This window comes from Salvia hispanica, chromosome 2 (genome assembly GCF_029641045.1).
Source record: "Salvia hispanica isolate PSC_SH4W2 chromosome 2, Shi_PSC_v1, whole genome shotgun sequence".
In the NCBI taxonomy this organism is placed as follows: domain Eukaryota; kingdom Viridiplantae; phylum Streptophyta; class Magnoliopsida; order Lamiales; family Lamiaceae; genus Salvia; species Salvia hispanica.
The window spans coordinates 28,972,974-28,992,942 of record NC_142693.1 but is presented as its reverse complement, the minus strand read 5'-3'; the positions used below and the strand labels follow the sequence as shown (position 1 = coordinate 28,992,942).

The window sequence follows — 19,969 nt, the reverse complement described above, 5'->3', positions numbered from 1 at the left end:
TTTATCTTTAAAGTTAAAAAAGTATCCTCCCTCCGCGACCATGGCCAATATGTAAAAGTGATTGAACTTAATGACAAATTTAGAGAGAATGAACGACCATAGTAATTTAAATAGGGGATGGGATGACCACCTTCGAGATGCAGAGAGAGTAAATTTACTATATAAGTTGCCGAAAATGCCACAAACTAACGAATATTTAAAAAAAAAAAAACTTCAAACAATGTTGTTTTAAGATTTTTTATTACACTTTGCGAAACTTTAAATTTATCCTTTTGTTAAAGTAAAAAAATGTTCTCCCTTCTGTGTTCGGTTTGCAAACCAATTCCACATGATTGAATGCCCCCAAGATATAAGTAATGAATATGTAACTCTTTAAGATTGAAACATATATAAACAATATAACATACTCTATAAAAATGATAATACTTTGTAAATTACAATCTTAAGTTATTTATAAATCACAATGTATAAAGACTACGAATATTGTCCAAATATATCAAAATACCCTCAAACAAAAAAAATAAAGGAACCAAGAAAAGAGAAGTCATTTCATTTGTGAAACGAAGAGATTATATTAATATTTCTCCCATTTCTGAAAAACCTAAATCGCACGCATCTTCCCAAAACGCAGTCAACAGAATCCATGGCGCGTCAAGCCACGAGGCTGATTGCCAGCTTGTCATCGCGGCTGCTCCGCCCTAATCAGCTTAATCAGCTCCGCAATTTCGGATCGCCGCCGCCGCCGCCCGCCGTGTTCGTCGATAAGAACACGCGCATCCTTTGCCAGGGCATCACCGGAAAGAATGGCACTTTCCACACCGAGCAGGCCATTGAGTACGGTACCAAGATGGTATGATCTCACTCCTCATTCGCCTCTGATATTTGCTTCAGTTTGTGATCTGCTTATTTGTTATTGACTGAATAGATTATGTAGCGAGATCGCTTTTCGTTAATGCTTTCCGATTGGTGATGTGATCCGGTGGATTAGGTTTTATGAGAAATGCATAATGTTTGGCTTTGAAATATTTGTGATGCGTTGGGGAATTAGGTTTCTCAAGGTGAAACTGAGTATGTTTTTGAGTGTTTAGTATTGTTGAATTCTGCTAAGCGTTAAGCATTTCAGAAGAAAAATGTTGTGAAGTCTAAGTTGCGGGAAACGATTATTGCGATGAAATTTGTGAAACGGTGTTTGCTTTGATATGTATAGAAAATATATTTATTCAGAGTGACATATGATCATTATTAAGTTGTGCATATAAGTTTCTGAAGATTGAGATTTGAGGAAGAACATTAGTTTACATGTTAGTACTTTTTAGAGGCTGTTCGGTTAGCAAGATATGTATTGTGTTTGGTTCATGAGACTGAATCTTAAAACTCAATCCTAGATGGATAATCCATGTGATAATTAGTCATAGCCACCCTCTCCAACTAAAATAATCTCACAACTCAATCCTAGATTACATCTCATGATTATTTTGTCTAACAAACAGAACAGCCACTTACATCCCAACTACAATGTTTGACAAAAACTTTGTCTGAGTATGACAGGTTATTGGCTTTGCTTGCTGATATGTGTGTGGAGTAGTTTGTGAAAAATATACGTTTTTTTTAACACATTTCATTATTCATCAATTATGTTTGCATGGATAGGTTGGAGGAGTTACCCCTAAAAAAGGTGGAACTGAGCACTTGGGACTCCCTGTCTTTAATACTGTAGCAGAAGCAAAAGCTGAAACAAAGGCTAATGCATCTGTGATATATGTTCCTCCTCCATTTGCTGCAAAAGCTATCATGGAGGCATTGGAGGCTGAGCTAGATCTGGTTGTATGTATCACAGAGGGAATACCCCAACATGACATGGTAATATGTTTATTTAAATGTGTATCTTGATTTGATCACAGAGATAGGTTGAACAATCAACTTCTTCCAGCTGATCCAGTTTTCTTGTTTACGACATTGCCGAAGCTAAATAATTATTTGGGTTTCTTATACATGTTAATTACTAGTATCATTTTGTGTAGCGCATGTGTTCTTCCCAAACTTCTTTGATTCAATTTTCGAGATACCAGAGACAACTGCCTAGCGTTATCCATTGTGTTGCCTAGGCTATCAGATGACTTTGTATTTCCTCCTAACACCTATAGACTTATGGTTGTTGACTATTAGTTGGTAAAGGAAAGTAACACAATGTATCAAATCGTTTATACCATGAGGGGAATATTGTGTATTCTAATTTACCTGTTGACTGCAGCATACTATGTCGAGGATACTCATCTATCCAGACCTTTTACCTCTGGAACTGCAGAATTCCATAATCCTCTTAGGGGCCATTAACTTTAGTGATAGGGTAGATTGATACCACATGGTTGGTATTTGAAGGATAAGATGATCGAACAATTTCAAACTTAATCAAATTAAATGGCAGATTAGCTCAGATTATTTTTGTCGATCCATCCATCACTCAAACTAAATGCCCCCCTTAGTAATTTGTAAATACTACTCCCTCCGTCCCATTACATGTGAGACATTTCTTTTGGGCACAGGTTTTTAGGAGTAAAAAAAAGTAAGAGAGAAAAAGTAGGAGAGAGGATAAGTAAGAGAGAGATAGAGCGTTGCTTTTTGCCATAAAAGGAAATGTCTCACTTATAGTGGGACGGCCTAAAAAGGAATACGCCTCACTTATAATGGGACGGATGGAGTATAAGCTTGTGGTGAAATGTATCCTTTAAAGTTTTCTTGGTCATTCTCAATCTGCTCATTTTAATGCTATTGCCGATCTCAATTTGTAACTGATGTGTATCTGCCAAGTTAGAAATATGATTTAAGTGTGAAATTTATCTGACAGTTGTTTGCATTAGCTATTCAAACGCAATTTCTGTGTATCTGAAAGCATTGGTTACTCACATATTCCCATGCAATACATATAAGTTTTAGTATATGATGATCATAGATCTCTATATATTCTTAAAATTTTAGTACTACTAGTATTCTTGTTCTACAAGATTTTTGTTCCAAATTGCAGGTTCGTGTGAAAGCTGCTCTTAATCAGCAGTCACGGACTCGGCTTATTGGCCCAAATTGTCCCGGCATTATTAAGCCTGGGGAGTGCAAAATTGGAATCATGCCTGGATACATCCACAAACCAGGACGCATTGGAATTGTCTCTCGATCTGGTACATTGACTTATGAAGCGGTAAGATTCATTTTTCAATCGATACATCCTGGTGACATCAGAAGCATCACATCATATTTTCATTTACCAGCTAATTTTCATGTTTACCCTAAAAACTTATGCTCTAGAGCTAGCTGATAGGTTTCTCCTCTGTATAAGACAGGAATAGAAATTGCAATTTTCTTTTTCAAATGATTACTGGTACTTCTGAATTGCTGATGAAAGCGAACTAGTAGTTCCTTTATTTTATTTGTGGCGACAAGCAGTTCTCCCCCTCAAACGTGAGAATTTGTTTGATAGATATAACTCTGTTGATAAATATCTGTAATCTCAGTGGATAACTTAATCACCTGTCTATTTTAGGTCTTCCAAACAACTGCAGTTGGCCTTGGGCAGTCAACATGTGTGGGAATTGGTGGAGATCCTTTCAATGGGACAAATTTCGTTGATTGCATGGAAAAATTTCTTGTGGATCCACAGACAGAAGGTAAAATTTGTCTTACTGTTATTTTCATTTGTTACCCCTCAGTCTCTTTGGAGTTAGGATGGAGATGTTTACTTCTTTTATAATTCATGTTACTGATTTAATGATTTTGTTAGTAAGTTAATGGAGCTGTGAATGAAGATGAATAGATGGTGTTTATTTATCAAACATACATTGCTGTGATATGAATTAACTTTCTCTCTCCATTAACCCTTTAATTGTGATACATGTTCAGAACTTGGGATAGACCATAATCAATGTGGGAGCTCTAAACTATGGGTGTTTTGAGACTTCATTAGTTGAATACAGTTCGCAGTAATTATTGTATGATAACCAAAACAATTACTACTGCAAACTACAAAGATCAATAACCGAATGAGAGTGGGGCAATGAACTCCTATTTGCAGGCGTAGATTAATTTGCATCGATGCTATTTAAATATTCGTAATTATGTTGAGCTCCAAATTATTATTTTCGCATATGCTTAAAGGAGGTTGCTTGATACATTTTACTTTTTTTGCATTTTAGGGATTGTTCTTATTGGCGAGATAGGTGGCACAGCTGAGGAGGATGCAGCGGCTCTTATAAAGGTTAATACTAACATCCTTAGACCTCAGGATTAATGAATCTTGGCTGGGTATTTTCTGTAAATAATGGATCAATTTCTTATGCAATATGATAAGTGACTTTATAAAAATCTGGGACCCCGCCTCTGTTTATTCACATTCCATGAATATAATTCTGTAGTGCTTTACTAACATGTTTTGTGATTGTACTTGAAATGAATGTTGAGGGTATCTTGCTGGGCCCATCAACCGGTTATTTTATCCTATGAAACTCTTCACTGAGTAGATTCCTTTTAGATTATCCATACCTGCAAGCTGCAATATTGATCATTTACCAAAACTGTGAATGTCTGTTTGATGTTCATCAATCTTATTGTTAAGGTAGTTATTTCCAGCAAATTGAAAACCTCAGATTTTTTATGACTATTTTCTTACACTTGCATACTATCTTTCTGTTTCTGTTTGCACTACTTGATATATCCAATCTTTTCTGTTCCAATGCGACAGGCAAGTGGGACTCAAAAGCCAATTGTTGCTTTTATTGCTGGGCTCACTGCTCCACCTGGGCGAAGAATGGGCCATGCGGGAGGTACTTTTTTTCTGTTAATTCCAATAATTATATTGTTGTTCCATTACCCATCTCTTATGTAGTTATCTCATGTTGATCCAAATCGATTCCGAGAAATAGCACACATTATAGTATCTTGTTGATTATCCCTACAGGATGAGTATAGAGAATGGCTTTTAGTACTGATCCTTGACACTAGACGCTAGACCTTGGCTGTTTCAGCTCGTATCTTTCTGGTCAATAAAACTCTCATAATATTTCTTCCATTTTCTCCAACCATTTTACATAGTTCTCAAACCATCCGGTTTCTAAGTTTGTATCAGCTGGTCTTTCCACCTTGTGCCATTAGAATAAACTATATAGGCGGAAGAGATTGACAGAGCTGTTCAATTTGCAGCTATCGTATCTGGAGGCAAGGGTACTGCACAGGACAAAATCAAGACTCTACGCGAAGCTGGGGTTACTGTGGTTGAGTCACCTGCAAAGATAGGCACTGCAATGCTCGAGGTCTTCAAGCAGAGGGGTCTCGTCTGAGCAGCGCTGGAGCCAGCCACCGCTCCAGTGGAGGCTTGGCCGGTGCTGGAGCAAGGTGGGGTCAGGCGATGAAGAGATGGAGCATACATAGATGATAGAGCAGAAATGGAGATTTTCGAAGTTCAGCCATTTTGGATTGATGAAAAAGAAAGATAAACAATAAAGGCAAAACACATTCTTAAGTCCCAGTACTGTTATCATTTGTTTCAGTTTGGAATTTATCATTCTTAATGTATGCATATTTATATTTTGAGAAAAGCAAGGTTTCTTCTCCAACTTATCTTAAGTTCCAATTTTAAAGCAGTATTCCGTGTTTTGTCCAAGAAAAAGAATAACAAGTGTTCAATGTTTTCCCAGCCTGGACTTTTTTTCTTCACGAATGTCGAAGAAAACAGTAAAAATATTACTGATAGTGCTATAGACTACAGGACTCCATAATCTTTTTTATTTTTTATAGCTTCTTATTCTTTTTTATTTGCATAATAATAGTATTAAATGAGCATATCTGCTGTGTGACTTCTTCTATAATATGATTGTTTATAATTATCTGCTGGAGTAATTAGGAGTATAGGGTTATGATTATTTGCTAACCGATTAACAATTAAAAAATAAGACCAATTCTTAGTCATTTGTTTAAAAGAGTCAATGATTAAAATAATGAGTATTATATTTTAAATTTAAATAATTAGTAAATACATTTAAATGGTATTAATGTCAATTCTCTCTCATCAAAATCATCTCAAAACTTTAAATTTATGTAACCCTCTCGATTTAAATTATTTTTTCGCAAAAATATATCAAATTAAAGATAATTTTATAAGGATTCCAACGAGTTCTCAATTACATATGTTCCGACGATATTCGGGTGATGAAATTTGATAATTTATGTTTCAATTTTCGTACATGTTGATAGATAGATTTTATCAACAAATGTAAAAAGAAATCTCAATATAGTGCATGTAAAATATCAATAAAATTGTGTTGATATTTTCTTGCACTTGTATTGATATCCTCATGTCATATTGTTGATATTTGTAATACAATGTTGATATATAAAAAACCTATGAAAAATTATCATATGATAATATAATGACGATATTACCCTTTTGTTGATATTTGGTTTACTATTTATTAAAATTTGTGAGCTTTAATCTCATCCACTCAATTTAAAATCTAAGGGTGTAGATTTAGTCTTAGTTTTGGATTATAGTGTTATAAGCATTAAAAGAGAATCCTCCTAAATATTATATTTAAATAGATATTTATCTATTGACAAATTAATAAGTTATGAATATAATGATGGATTAACCATCTATTTCATTACAAAATATAGCACTATTATGTATATTGACTTTGTTGGAATAAAAAATAAATTTGATATAGTAAAAATATCTGGTTATTTATGATAAAAGTATCTAAAATTTGATAGAAAAATCTAGATATATAGTAAAATATTAGAATGGAAAATTCGATGATAAGAAAGAAGACTTATAAATGTGTCTGTTGTGAACATTTACATGCAACTTCAAGATATAAAATGTTTATAAGTTTTACTCATATAACATAGAATCTCTTAAATTTATTCATACACTATTCTATTTCTTAAATGATTCTTTCAAATACATATAGCAAACACAAATAAAAATCTATTAAAAATAATGAATTACTTTGTCTTGTTAAAATTCAAGTTCCCTCACATGGCCCTTGTAATAACAAAAACATTCAAGCATTTTTCTCCAAATCATCGATATCGGTTGTCATTGTAATAACAAAAAACTTTTTTCTCCAGATTATCGATATCGGTTGTCATTGTAATAATAAAAAACCTTTTATATTTGATGTAAAGATCAAATAATTTGAATTGAAACTGTTTAGTTAACCTTCAATATTGATCATTCCAACGTGTGATGTAAAGATCAAAGAATCTAAATCTGTTTAGTTATAAACATCACAAAATCATCAGAATATTATTTAATTGTTCTTATTGTCTTATACTCTTATTAATTTAATACTACTCAATTTGAAAATTTTCACTGATTTATTTTATGATTCAAACTAAGCCGCATAAATATTCTATAATTTATATATAATTTATACATTATTGAGTCCATTCACATTATATGCATAAATTAAATGATATAGTAAAATATTAGTAGTACATTATAAATTTGGAAATTTATATATAATTTACATATTATTGAGTCAATTAAGTTCAATTCGAATCAAAACAACACGAAAAGTTGAAAAAAGAATCCTTACAGATTTAATCGAAAAAATATATGTGCATGCTAATTAATTTAGTCAAATTTTTTTAATCTAATTAATTTCATAAATTGAATAGTTGGATCACAAAACTATAGAGACTAATACAATAGTAATAATAATTTATTTATATTTTCTAGTCCTTCTTTCTTGGAACAATATAAATTTTTAAATTAAATTATTTTTTGAGATCAATTTTTAATAATAATATTTTAATTATTTTATTTAATTTTATTTTATTTTACTATATATTAAAATATATATTCGAATTAAATATTTATATATTTTAGAGGACGGAAGTACCAGGATTGAAGAAGTAATTGGTGTTCTCTGGAACTAACCAGAACAAAAACACGCGCCAACACACCAGAATTCTCTAGATTACTTTCCCTTACTATTTATACTCTGTTTTCCTTCACCGCTTACAGAATCAAATCAAAATCAAAATACTTCAAAAGCTGCAGATTAATCGCATTCAAAATCAGATTTCTTCTTCTGTTCGATTGAGTTGCTAGAATGGCTGGAAAAGGCGAAGGACCGGCGATCGGAATCGATCTAGGCACGACCTACTCGTGCGTCGGAGTGTGGCAGCACGACCGCGTCGAGATCATCGCCAATGATCAGGGAAACCGCACCACGCCGTCGTATGTTGCTTTCACTGACACCGAGCGCCTCATCGGTGACGCCGCCAAAAATCAGGTCGCTATGAACCCTACCAACACTGTTTTCGGTAAGTGTCTTTTCGTTTTTTTCTGATGATTCTGCTTGGATGTGTTGTTGGTTGGTGTTTTATGCTGTTTTGGTTCGATATTTTAGCTTAATAGCTGCCTAATTTCGAATTTTAAATCTCAATTTGGTGAATCGTAGCTGTCTGCGTTTTCATTATAGAAGAGGACTGAATCTGCTATAATTTTGGTTAATTTGTAGCTGTTTGTGTTTATTAGCTCAACAATTTTGCTTAATAGCTCTATCTAATTTGGAATTGAAATCTCAATTTGGTGATAATAGAGAAAATTGCTTGAGAATTTTCGCTCACAGGAATTTGAAAAAAAATTCTTCGATTCATCACTGATTTTGAGTATGATGTGTTTTAAGAATTTTCGCTCACGCGAATTTGGAAAAAATTTCTTCGATTTATCAGTGATTTTTAGTGTGATGTGTTGAAGAATTTTTGCTCACACGAATTCCGCTCTGTGATTCAGATGCAAAACGGTTAATCGGTAGAAGATTCAGCGATCCTTCTGTACAGAGCGACATGAAGCTGTGGCCGTTCAAGGTCATCGCGGGGCCGGCCGACAAGCCTATGATCATCGTCAACTACAAGGGCGAAGAGAAGCAATTCGCTGCCGAGGAGATCTCCTCCATGGTCCTCATCAAGATGAGGGAGATCGCAGAGGCGTATCTCGGCTCCAGCATCAAGAACGCTGTCGTCACGGTGCCTGCCTACTTCAACGACTCTCAGCGCCAGGCCACCAAGGACGCCGGCGTCATTGCTGGCCTCAACGTCATGCGTATCATCAACGAGCCGACTGCTGCTGCCATTGCCTATGGACTTGATAAGAAGGCGAGCAGCGCGGGGGAGAAGAACGTGCTCATTTTCGACCTTGGGGGTGGTACTTTTGATGTCTCCCTCCTCACGATCGAGGAAGGCATCTTCGAGGTCAAGGCCACGGCCGGAGACACGCATCTTGGTGGTGAGGATTTCGACAATAGGATGGTGAACCACTTTGTGCAGGAGTTCAAGAGGAAGCATAAGAAGGATATTGGCAACAATCCGAGGGCTTTGAGGAGGTTGAGAACTGCGTGCGAGAGGGCAAAGAGGACGCTCTCGTCGACGGCTCAGACGACTATTGAGATCGATTCGTTGTACGAGGGTGTTGATTTCTACTCCTCCATCACTCGTGCTAGGTTCGAGGAGATGAACATGGACTTGTTTAGAAAGTGTATGGAGCCGGTGGAGAAGTGTTTGAGGGATGCAAAGATGGATAAGAGCAGCGTTGACGATGTTGTGCTCGTTGGTGGCTCGACGAGGATTCCGAAGGTGCAGCAGCTGCTGCAGGATTTCTTCAACGGGAAGGAGCTCTGCAAGAGCATCAATCCAGACGAGGCCGTGGCATATGGTGCTGCGGTTCAGGCGGCCATCTTGAGCGGGGAAGGGAACCAGAAGGTGCAGGATCTTCTCCTTCTCGACGTGACACCGCTCTCGTTGGGGCTCGAGACGGCCGGAGGCGTCATGACGGTGCTCATCCCGAGGAACACCACCATTCCCACCAAGAAGGAGCAGATTTTCTCTACATACTCAGATAACCAGCCAGGTGTTCTGATCCAAGTCTACGAAGGCGAAAGAACGAGAACACGGGACAACAACCTTCTCGGGAAATTCGAGCTCTCGGGGATCCCTCCAGCTCCCCGAGGTGTACCTCAGATCAGCGTCTGCTTCGACATTGACGCCAACGGCATCTTGAATGTCTCGGCCGAGGACAAGACGACAGGGCAGAAGAACAAGATCACGATCACGAACGACAAGGGGCGGCTGTCGAAGGAGGAGATCGAGAAGATGGTGGAGGAGGCCGAGAGGTACAAGGCCGAGGACGAGGAGGTGAAGAAGAAGGTGGAGGCGAAGAACGCGCTGGAGAACTATGCGTACAACATGAGGAACACGATCAAGGACGAGAAGATCGCGTCGAAGCTCGATGCTGCGGACAAGAAGAAGATCGAGGATGCCATCGATGGTGCGATCCAGTGGCTGGAGGGGAACCAGCTCGCGGAGGCGGATGAGTTCGAGGATAAGATGAAGGAGCTGGAGGGTCTCTGCAACCCGATTATCGCCAAGATGTATCAGGGCAGTGGTGGCGTTGATGGCATGGATGAAGATGGCCCGTCTGTTGGCGGTGGTGCTGGCGGTAGCAGCGGCGGTGGTGCTGGCCCCAAGATTGAGGAAGTTGATTAAGCTTTTAATAATTGGTGGACTTGGTTGTTTTTGTTATCGTCTAATATCGGAACTTAGTAGTACTAGTATTTCTATATTCCTGCTTTATATGTTCTGTACTTGTTTTTTGTGTGATATAATAAAGTGATATTTCTATCTTCCTCTGCATATATTATTCTGGATTTTCATACTTTTGAATGCTCATTAACTAAGGGTGTCTCTGACGGCGTCCCTCCCACTCGTCCTTCCCATGCCATGTCAGCACTAGCTCCTCTCATTTCATTGCCACATCACTCGCCCTTCCCACTGCACTAGCCCTTCCCACTCGCCCTTCCCACAATTAAATTAAAATGCACGGAATTAAAATTCGACACAAATACGAACGGGAAATACGAATATTTCAATAATAAAAAAAACATACATCATTCGGAAAAAAAAGTTACATAGTTGATAGAAAAAAAAGAAAAAAAAAACTTAAAATGTCGGACGTCCAAGTGGGACGGGCGACCTTCGCCACAGTGGCGCCCGTCCCACTCGCCCGTCGACGGGAGGGGCGAGGCCATCGCAGGGGCACTCGGCACTCGGGACGGGCGTGGGCGCCCTTCCCGCCCACTATGCCGCCCGTCAGGTCGCCCGTCCCCGACGGGCGAACGGGAAGGGCGCCGTTGGAGATACCCTAATGGAGCGTAAAATAAATCGATTTTTATTTGGTCTGTGACAGGTCATGAGCGCAAATAAACCTCTAAACCTCTCTATCTTAGAATGCCAATTAAACATTGAATATAACAATACATAAATAATTTGGACTGTGACAACTAACTTAGGAATGGTTGATTAAGAGTGTATATTCATTAGAAAATGTTTACAATAAACCTCTCTATGCAATGCCATTAATTGGTGGTGTGTAGGAAAATCTAGACTTGAATAGTAGGATTAGATAATTTTGTCATATAGTTGGTACTTTAACTCGAAAGTCAAATTCGACATTTCTGTCATGTTCTTTTCTCATAGTGGTCACATTTTCTTGTTACATTTCATATAGCATATTAGAAAATATCATACAAAATGTTAGTACATTCGAATTCACTTTATATCGCAAGGAAGACCTAAGGGTTGGTAGAAAATGCTATGGTTGTCACTCTGATATGCGTATTATTTTTTCAAAAATGAACCTCAAACAATGTCGTTTTGAGATTTTATAACGTTACAATTTATCATTAAACTAAAAAGAAAAATCACATTACATAGGACATAAAAATAACTCTATGATAAGGATTTCTTTCTTGCTTTTATATGCACACGACCCACTTTTTACATTCTCGAGATATAGCACATTTATTCTAATACTGTCACATACTAATGATATACATTTTGTATGAACATACTAGTACAAAACAAACAAACTATGACAAAAGTTATGAAATAAATAGTGAAATGCTGAAAAACACAAGTGCATTTGGTGCATCTGGTATGGTTGAAAAGATATCAGATTTCGAGATATGCTCACATGTGATAAATTGTGTAAGCAATTGTAATAATTATTTTTCAACTCATTTTTTGTTCTTACCCTTTTTCACTTTTCTTGGTAGTGTCCAATTTTACACAGTTATACAAATTTACGCTTTAATAAAATGCCATTTGATCCCCTGCTAAAAGCGTGTTTAAACCCATGAATCAATGATTATGAAATCTTCAAGGCGTATCTATACCATTTTAATTTGGAGGTGCGGCAAGGAGGGGTTGGCGGAGGAGCGGCCGACGTTGCATTGGCGTCGGCCGTGACACAACCTACCAAGAGTGCGAATGTGACTCATGTTTTCATACTTGTCATTTCTCTATTGTTTTACTCTCTTGCTTTTTTACTTTTGATTGGGTAAAGATAGTGTTGATAAATGAACAATAAACTATAAAGTATAATGAACGAGGAATGTGTGAACAAGCTTATGAAGTATGGAATATGAGTAGTGTTAGATAATGAGCTTTTGAATTAAATTAATGATGCAAAATTTGATTTACTATAAAGTAAGATTTCATTTTATTACTCCATATAAATAAGATGTAAGTATTAGTATAAATGAGCTCAATAATAAAGTAAAATAAATGATACGTATAAAAATTTACACAATACTTTACATAGTATATTTGAATGAAAGAAAGCATATTTAAGCTCGATAATAAGAGACAATTTAACTTTCTGAATGGGTTGAAAAGTAAATTCATCACTCCTAACATTCAATTTTCATACACCGCCTTCTAACAGCTTTCCCATTAAACCATTTCATCATATATGCCATGTATTGAACAACAATATATATTCGTATCAAGAAGCGGTATACAAAGTATTTTCCAGCTCGATAAGAGCGTCTCCAATAGAAAAGATAAATGCAGAAGTAAAGAGATATAAATACCATATTTACCTCTTCTTCATAAAATTTTATTCTCCAAGGGAATGGTATTAGAGAAGGTACCTTCTTAATTTTGAGAAGAGATATTTACCTCTTCTTTACACATAAAAAGTTAGTTATTCTTGTTTGCCTTCTAATTTACCTTCTTCTCTTTGAATTCATTGCAATACTTTTGAAGAAGTATAATTATCTTTCCCTAATCGGAGATGCTCTAATAAGAGGCAAGTAAGCTCTCCGATCGGACTAGAAAGGTAAATCCGTCACTTCTAAGTTCTAACGGTTCAATTATCATACACCACCTTCTAATATCGGATTTATGATTAGACCCTTACTAAAACAAACCAAAACAGCTTGCATGATCCATTATCTATGAATCTTTCCATCATTTTACAGCCTATCACCATCCATAAACACACACAAACACACATTCCCTCTCCCCCTTTTGTCCCCACAAAACCTCATCAACCCCCAAAACCAAACCCCACTCCCTCTCACACCACAAACCAAATTCCTCAAACACTCTCAAACTAATGAAAAAACTCAATCCCATTCCCTCATAGCAATTCATCCCCAAAAAACAAAAATGAAATCCATAACCAAATTAGGCCTGGGATTATGCATCATCTTCGGCAGCCTCCTCCTCGCCCTCGCCGCCGAGCTCTACTACCTCCTATGGCGAAAGAAGAACCACCAACAAACCCAAACCCATCAAAAAAGATCCAACTTTTCGCACATTCTCCAATTCTGCAGGGGGCCCACCTCCTCCTCCGCCGTCCACGAGCCGCAGTCCAAAGACCTCTGGCTGAAGAAGCCGTTTGCGGAGGAGAACATGGGGAGCTTCCCGCGATTTCTCTTCACGATCGCGGAGGAGACTAAGGAGGATTTGGAATCGGAAGATGGGGGCTTCAATTTGAGCGATTTGCTGCAGATTTTGGAGACGCCGTTTCTGACGCCGGCGGCGTCGCCGCCGTACTTCACGCCGCCGCTGACGCCGTCGTTCGGCGGGGAGTGGGAGGGGGATGCGGAGTTTAACCGGAGGCGGGCGAGTCCGCCGCCGGTGTTTAGGTTCCTGAGGGAGGCGGAGGAGAAGCGGCGGAGGAGGGAGGAGGGCGGCGAGGAGAGAGAAAATGGGGAGTTTATTGAGTTGGTTATTGATAAAAGAGTTGAAAATGAAGAGTGTTTTTCTTCATCAAAATGTTCTAGGTGAATTTTTTAGATGAGTTTTTTTTTTTTTTTTTTTTTTCTGATTTGATTTCTTGTTTTTGTTATGAATAGGAAATGATCGTTTTTTTCATAATTTTTTTATGTGGGAGTTGAATTTGTATTAGTTTAATTGTTGTATACTTGGAAAATTTTGTTGTGCATGTTGAAGGGAGAGGTTTTTGTAGATTATGATGTAAATTTGTGAAGAAATGCTCCTGAAATTAATTATCTCTTGTGTTTTGTATGAATGATTGCATTCATTTTTGCAAGGGATCTTTTACTTATCCTATATGATTTTATTAGTATTTGTTTATTTAGTGCGTATTAACGTAATTATCTTGTTATAAGGAGAACTTTATTCATTTATAGAATGAGAGATGGCCAATATTGATAAATTATTTAAGTGAAAGGTAGAATAAGTATATTCCTAATTTTTTTAGTACTAGTATTATATAATTATGAACTATTTATTGTGAGTTAAATTAAATTCTACGTCCATAATTTTGATTCAAAAATCTGTCATCCGAATCTTGTACCTAACTTTTTTAGTAATATAAGTAGCTTTTTATTTGAAATTAAATTCTACGTCCATAATTTGAATTCAAAAATTCTATCATTCGAATCCCATTATCCAATTCATACACCATGGTCTATTATTCCACAACTTATCATCTAATTTTCTAATATCCAAAAATGAAAGTAGAATGAGTGTGACAGTGATGAGTTGAAATTAGAAAAGAAAGTAGGTGTGGGCCTCTTGACAACGATATAACCCGAACATATTATATAATTATTTCTCGAATTAAAATAATTGATCTCAAACTCCTAACTTATTAATTTGAGTTTCATCGGTTACAATATGAGTAATACTGTGAATAAGAATATTTTCAAAACAATCTATAGTTTTGGGGCGTAAATCATTTAAGTAATGGTGGGAAAGTGTAGCGTAAGGTTTGGCCTTTTCAAAAAGAACAAAATGCAAACATTAACCCGTGAAAAACAGTCTCGTGCGTGCTAACCTAAAGTAATGTGCCTAACAACAATAATCATTCCTTTCTCAGATTTCTTGGACATATTTCCTCCCATTTTTTATTTCAAACACTATGTCCCATCATTATTTTTTTTGTGATAAAAGTTTGGTTTCAACAAGTAAAAGTATTTACCCATCTAAAAATGCTCATAATGAATCTAAGGCTGCATGGTTAAATCGGAATTGTCAATTCAACAATCGGATTCTAACCGATCAGAATTGTGGATTCAACCAGATTCAAACCGACACTATCAATTTTGGAACCGTAACAGATGGTTAACAACCGGAATTGGTGAGAGGATAACTACTTCATGGATAAAAGTAAAAACGAAAAATGAAATAATTCATATAGTACAATTTATAAATGAGACATTCCCTTTTGAAAGAATAATTTATTGGAGAGAATATGCCAATTCTTTTACAGGTGAAAATTATACCTCAGCTGTCTACACTCGATAAAAGGCCAATATTGGAGTATATAAAATCAAGAAATGTGTCTTTATTGTTATTGTTCGGTTTATTATACACAAGCTTTTGTTTCAACTCCACATCATAATATCACAACCTTTTGATATATTATGAAATTAACACTAAAAAGCTTGACATGTCGAATGTAAAACTTGGTAAGGCATGCCATGTCAACTCTCTGATAACGAAACTTAATCGTGTGTTAAGCGTGAAATAAATTTAACACGTCGACCATATTTCGACATTCCAAAGATCGTAACCCTAAATTGCAAAATGAGTCAAAGTTCATCACAGATTCACAGTGCATTTGCAATCGAAATTCATGAAAAATGTTCGACTAAGCTTATAAGTTACTTAATACAGCAATGTGTGGCTATAAACAAGACAATGGAAAAAGAAACACAAAACCTGGATAAATTTCTTGCAGAAAGTTGTAGTTATGGTGCTGTTAGTGTAGCTAATTGCCGTATACTTCTTTACTCGGGTCTGATCTTGTGTCAATGCAGCACTCAAAGTCCAATTGCAGAAATAGCCGATATACCCAGTTCAACGCATAAAGGGTTGAGACCGGGTTCTCTCAACATGCTAAATGCGCAAAATCCATAATAGGAGTGGTAAATATCTGGTAACATCCGCGGGAATTTACTGAAACCACCATACTGGCACAAGAGAGGAGATCCAGGGTCAAGCTGGAAACACAACTTTCAGACAATGAAAACTACATGAAGAAACCCAGAGGACCCGAGAGGAGATAATGAAAAGTAGTAATCATATTACACAGATTCATTACCAATAACAGTGCCAAATTGATGCAACCATATATATATCTATGATATATGCAGTCTAAATAGTCGAGAAATAACATGTCAGATCAATATACTCTTGTTGCATGCAGTTATTGTTTGGAGCTTCATGGTTTTGACAAAAAAAATTCGAGTTATGGAAACAATGGAAATAGAGGTATGCATTTCAAAATTTCAAGGTTCTACTTAACATAATAGTCCAGTTATTAGACACAAAAGGAGAGGAGAAAAGCACCTTATATTGACAAGTCAGCAAAAATCCACGCAATGCTTCCTCGTTTATGAATTTATCAGCTTGTACAATCCTTAGAGTTCCTCCCACCCTAAAAAATTTGATACTACTTCGGTTACAATTACAAGAAATGACAAAGATTAAAAGAAAAACCCACACAAGGATCATTAAAACACACCAAAAGGCGTAACACGTATCAGTTGCCTTATTCGCTCTACCTCGGAAGCCACCATCTTCGAATGCCTGCTTCTGCAACATAACACACGAGGTCTCGTTAAGGAAAAATTTAAAAACCATTCTCTCAAGTTCAGTGTATTCTATGCTTCTTTTTGGACAGGAGACCTAATTATTTATGACTTAATCTGAACTCAAAATAAAACGATATTCCAGGTATAATTTTACTTCACTTATTCTTAGTTCTGCATCCGCAACATTGAAATAGACTTGGCTTATGTTTTCTTTAACTTAATAGAGCATAAACCTGCACACTCCAATCCAGAAGCAATGGCACGTTGATGACATCAGAGGATGCTTTTCCAGATAGTGAATCTTCTCCCAAGAACCCCATCAGTTTAAGAGATGCAACAGCACAATAAGTGGCACCACCTGTGACACTAAATCAATTCAAATCAGTAAGTGTTAAAAATATCTGCAAGAAGTGACCAACCACGAACTGAAAGGTCTCCATCTTAAATAACCAGTGTTGATTGCTTAATCACAAAACACAACGAAGAAAAATGGGGATGAGTTGGCAGGTTCATTGAGTTCATAATTTCCTGAAAGAAACCACCCCATAGCAAACGAACTAAGAGATTTGAATCCACTCACCATGAGATTCTGCGCCTGGAAGCAGTCCAAATCCACCGTCATACGACTGCAGGTAAAGTCAATTGGCAAGTTCTTGAATATACTATTGGTGAATATTGGATGAGCTAAGTAAGAAGTTAGGGGAACTACCTGACAATTTCTAATAAATTCCTTAGCCTTCTCACGATCCATGCCGCTCCAATTCTTCAACATTGAACAAATGGCCGCTGAAGACATCAAAAACTACATAGTTGAATCATCATTCAGAAGAAAATGAAACTTGACTATCCATTGAAAGAATTTTCTTACCTGCACAAAACACAAAGCGGAGATCTGTTTCTCCTCCAGTGTGAATGGGCATAAAACTAGGAAATATGAATCATAAGTTATCACGCCAAGCAAAATGAAGATAAAACGAATAGCAGGACCAGGCACTAAAAGCCCTACAAGGAAACGAGATAGCCGTCGAAATAGATTAATGACAAGGAATAAATGATGAACTTAAATAGTACCATCCATTAGGCTGTTGCAGAGTTCTCATTGATTTCAATAATACTTCAGAGTCTATTTGAGATAAATCATAGCCAACAGTCTTTAATATTGCCAGTGCACAATACGTGCTTGCTAGGTGACTGCCATTGAGTTGTGCAGCCTGCACAAACGTATTTAAGCAAATATATCAAATACTACAGCAAGAAAAAAAGGAACACGACCTTGCATTTGATGCCTAAATATGGTATAAACAATTCCGTACCCTGTCATTATCTGATTGGAATTGGGAGCTTCTGGAACCATGGAATCCGTAAAACTGGCCTGAGCAGATAGTACATATGTTCATATATATATATCAATGCTGTAGCATTACTTCTGTCCTAAAAGGAAGATCTCAGTGAATTACCTCACCATTTTCAAATATTCTGTCATCCTTTGGATGAGCTTGAAGTGATAAAACCCAATTAATGACTGCTTCTTTGTCAATCTAACAGAAAGATAGAACAGATTGTAAAAAACTATATCTTCTGAGCTAAATGCCAAACTGCCAACTACAACTACAAGCAGAAACTGATGCACACTGCCACTCATGGCAGCAATGTTGAAGGCTGAAGCTCTAATTAAACTATTTAAACCCCAAGAATCCTTCTAGAACTATAACTAACAGCAAAACTAAATGAAGATTACAATCCTATGATATGCGAGAGCGCTCTCGATCAAAATTATGTACTTTATTCGTAGTTCAAATCAATACAAACACACCATTTTACTAAGAACGTAGTGCCTTGTTATATCTATATTTCAATATTTACTTAAGGAATGTCTGTTCATCACACTTATTGATAATAAATCACATAGCTTAAGTACAGCTGTGAGGTTATAAAACTAACATCATAAATATCTACTCTATTTCCCAAAATAGCACGGGAGTATTTCACACTAACTACATAGTTCTAAACCTCTAACTTCACCCTTTATATTATTGCAATTAGCAAATTTTAACCCAAAAATCAGAAATCAAGTTCAATAAAAAAGTAAACTTTATAATAAAATCAATCCCTGCATCTTCAAACAAGTTCAGATTCGAGCATAATTTTCAATAAATTTCACAAAGGAATGGGGAGGGGAATGAATTGGAAATAGAATTATGGAAAGAGGAGATACTCGATCGAGAGCGCCGAAGATGTCGAGGCCGGAGATGACGAAGTAGGCGAGAGTGAGGCGGATGGTCTCTTGGCCTTGATAGGGAGCAGGCAGCCCCCGATACATCATCTCCAGATAGTATATATGCCGATCCTTCTCGAAGCTCAGCGATTCTGAATCGAAATCGCAGAATTCCTCATCTTCCATTGTTGAATTTTTTAGGTTTCCGCCGCAAATCTGCAAGTATGAGAGTGAGTATTTTTGGAATAGATTTCTTTTCAACAGAGAAAACAGATTCGTAAGAGTTGGGCTGTAGAATTTTGATTCTTAGCGAAGAATAGTTTACAAAATTGATACTCCGCCGTCCTTAAAATGGAGCATAATAGTATTATTTAAAAATAGATCATCAAGTCTAGTTAAAAAACAAATTCTCTAAACCCTGACCCCTATTTTATTTATTAATAATATTTCAATTTTTTTTCTCTTTTTGTTTCATTTTATTTAATCAATTGTACATTAAAAATTATGTTCATTCAAAAATTTACTATTTTTTTTAAGATGAATGGATTATTTAACTATATTTGAATAACGTGGGAATAGAACATTAGAGAATATACTAGTACTCAATAGCCAATACTCATATATCTCCGTTTTATGAAAGTAAAAAAATGTCCTTCATGCATTGAAGACATTTTTGGTTAATAATAGGCCAAATATTGAAAAAGTACCACGAGTTAGATTACCTTTAAGTCCGTGGACTATCCATACTATTTAGTGGTGTTCGGTTTCCTCGATAAAATAATGCCAATATATAATCTAAGATTGAGTTGTGAGATTATTTTAGTCATCTAGTTAAGAGGGCTCGAACTCG

General features: G+C 36.4%; 4 protein-coding genes across 5 annotated transcripts; 3 read left to right on the top strand and 1 right to left on the bottom strand.

Moving 5' to 3' along the window:
- The first annotated feature begins 540 nt into the window (after window positions 1-540).
- Window positions 541-5,604, top strand: LOC125202179 (succinate--CoA ligase [ADP-forming] subunit alpha-2, mitochondrial-like). The gene is made up of 7 exons (XM_048100540.2): window positions 541-850; window positions 1,651-1,860; window positions 3,023-3,193; window positions 3,536-3,659; window positions 4,185-4,246; window positions 4,730-4,811; window positions 5,188-5,604. The coding sequence occupies exons 1-7, from the start codon at window positions 644-646 to the stop codon at window positions 5,322-5,324; spliced, it is 993 nt and encodes a 330-aa protein (XP_047956497.1). The 5' UTR covers window positions 541-643; the 3' UTR covers window positions 5,325-5,604.
- Window positions 5,605-7,966: 2,362 nt separating this feature from the next.
- On the top strand, window positions 7,967-10,673 carry LOC125211549 (heat shock cognate 70 kDa protein-like). The gene is made up of 2 exons (XM_048111404.2): window positions 7,967-8,316; window positions 8,789-10,673. The coding sequence occupies exons 1-2, from the start codon at window positions 8,103-8,105 to the stop codon at window positions 10,534-10,536; spliced, it is 1,962 nt and encodes a 653-aa protein (XP_047967361.1). The 5' UTR covers window positions 7,967-8,102; the 3' UTR covers window positions 10,537-10,673.
- Window positions 10,674-13,345: 2,672 nt separating this feature from the next.
- Window positions 13,346-14,392, top strand: LOC125202034 (uncharacterized). The gene has a single exon (XM_048100343.2). The coding sequence runs from the start codon at window positions 13,504-13,506 to the stop codon at window positions 14,125-14,127; it is 624 nt and encodes a 207-aa protein (XP_047956300.1). The 5' UTR covers window positions 13,346-13,503; the 3' UTR covers window positions 14,128-14,392.
- Window positions 14,393-15,857: 1,465 nt separating this feature from the next.
- Window positions 15,858-19,469, bottom strand: LOC125197122 (geranylgeranyl transferase type-1 subunit beta-like). Of its 2 annotated transcripts, none has more exons than XM_048095863.2 (11): window positions 19,120-19,469; window positions 18,367-18,442; window positions 18,218-18,276; window positions 17,976-18,115; window positions 17,773-17,828; window positions 17,614-17,690; window positions 17,485-17,530; window positions 17,138-17,262; window positions 16,835-16,905; window positions 16,660-16,747; window positions 15,858-16,310 (listed from the first exon to the last, which is right to left on the bottom strand). In XM_048095863.2, the coding sequence occupies exons 1-11, from the start codon at window positions 19,303-19,305 to the stop codon at window positions 16,131-16,133; spliced, it is 1,104 nt and encodes a 367-aa protein (XP_047951820.1). In that variant the 5' UTR covers window positions 19,306-19,469; the 3' UTR covers window positions 15,858-16,130. The 2 variants fall into 2 exon arrangements, with proteins under 2 accessions (XP_047951820.1, XP_047951889.1); XM_048095932.2 differs by having other exon boundaries at window positions 15,858-16,280; window positions 19,120-19,468.
- Window positions 19,470-19,969: the final 500 nt, after the last annotated feature.

Coding starts and splice junctions, on each gene's coding strand:
- LOC125202179 (XM_048100540.2), top strand. CDS start 644: ATGGCGCGTCAAGCCACGAGGCTGATTGCCAGCTTGTCATCGCGGCTG. Junction 851..1,650: donor TTGAGTACGGTACCAAGATG/GTATGATCTCAC, acceptor TTGCATGGATAG/GTTGGAGGAGTTACCCCTAA. Junction 4,812..5,187: donor AAGAATGGGCCATGCGGGAG/GTACTTTTTTTC, acceptor TTCAATTTGCAG/CTATCGTATCTGGAGGCAAG.
- LOC125211549 (XM_048111404.2), top strand. CDS start 8,103: ATGGCTGGAAAAGGCGAAGGACCGGCGATCGGAATCGATCTAGGCACG. Junction 8,317..8,788: donor CCCTACCAACACTGTTTTCG/GTAAGTGTCTTT, acceptor TCTGTGATTCAG/ATGCAAAACGGTTAATCGGT.
- LOC125202034 (XM_048100343.2), top strand. CDS start 13,504: ATGAAATCCATAACCAAATTAGGCCTGGGATTATGCATCATCTTCGGC.
- LOC125197122 (XM_048095863.2), bottom strand. CDS start 19,305: ATGGAAGATGAGGAATTCTGCGATTTCGATTCAGAATCGCTGAGCTTC. Junction 17,829..17,975: donor CTGCAACAGCCTAATGGATG/GTACTATTTAAG, acceptor CATATTTCCTAG/TTTTATGCCCATTCACACTG. Junction 16,906..17,137: donor TTCTGGATTGGAGTGTGCAG/GTTTATGCTCTA, acceptor GTTATGTTGCAG/AAGCAGGCATTCGAAGATGG.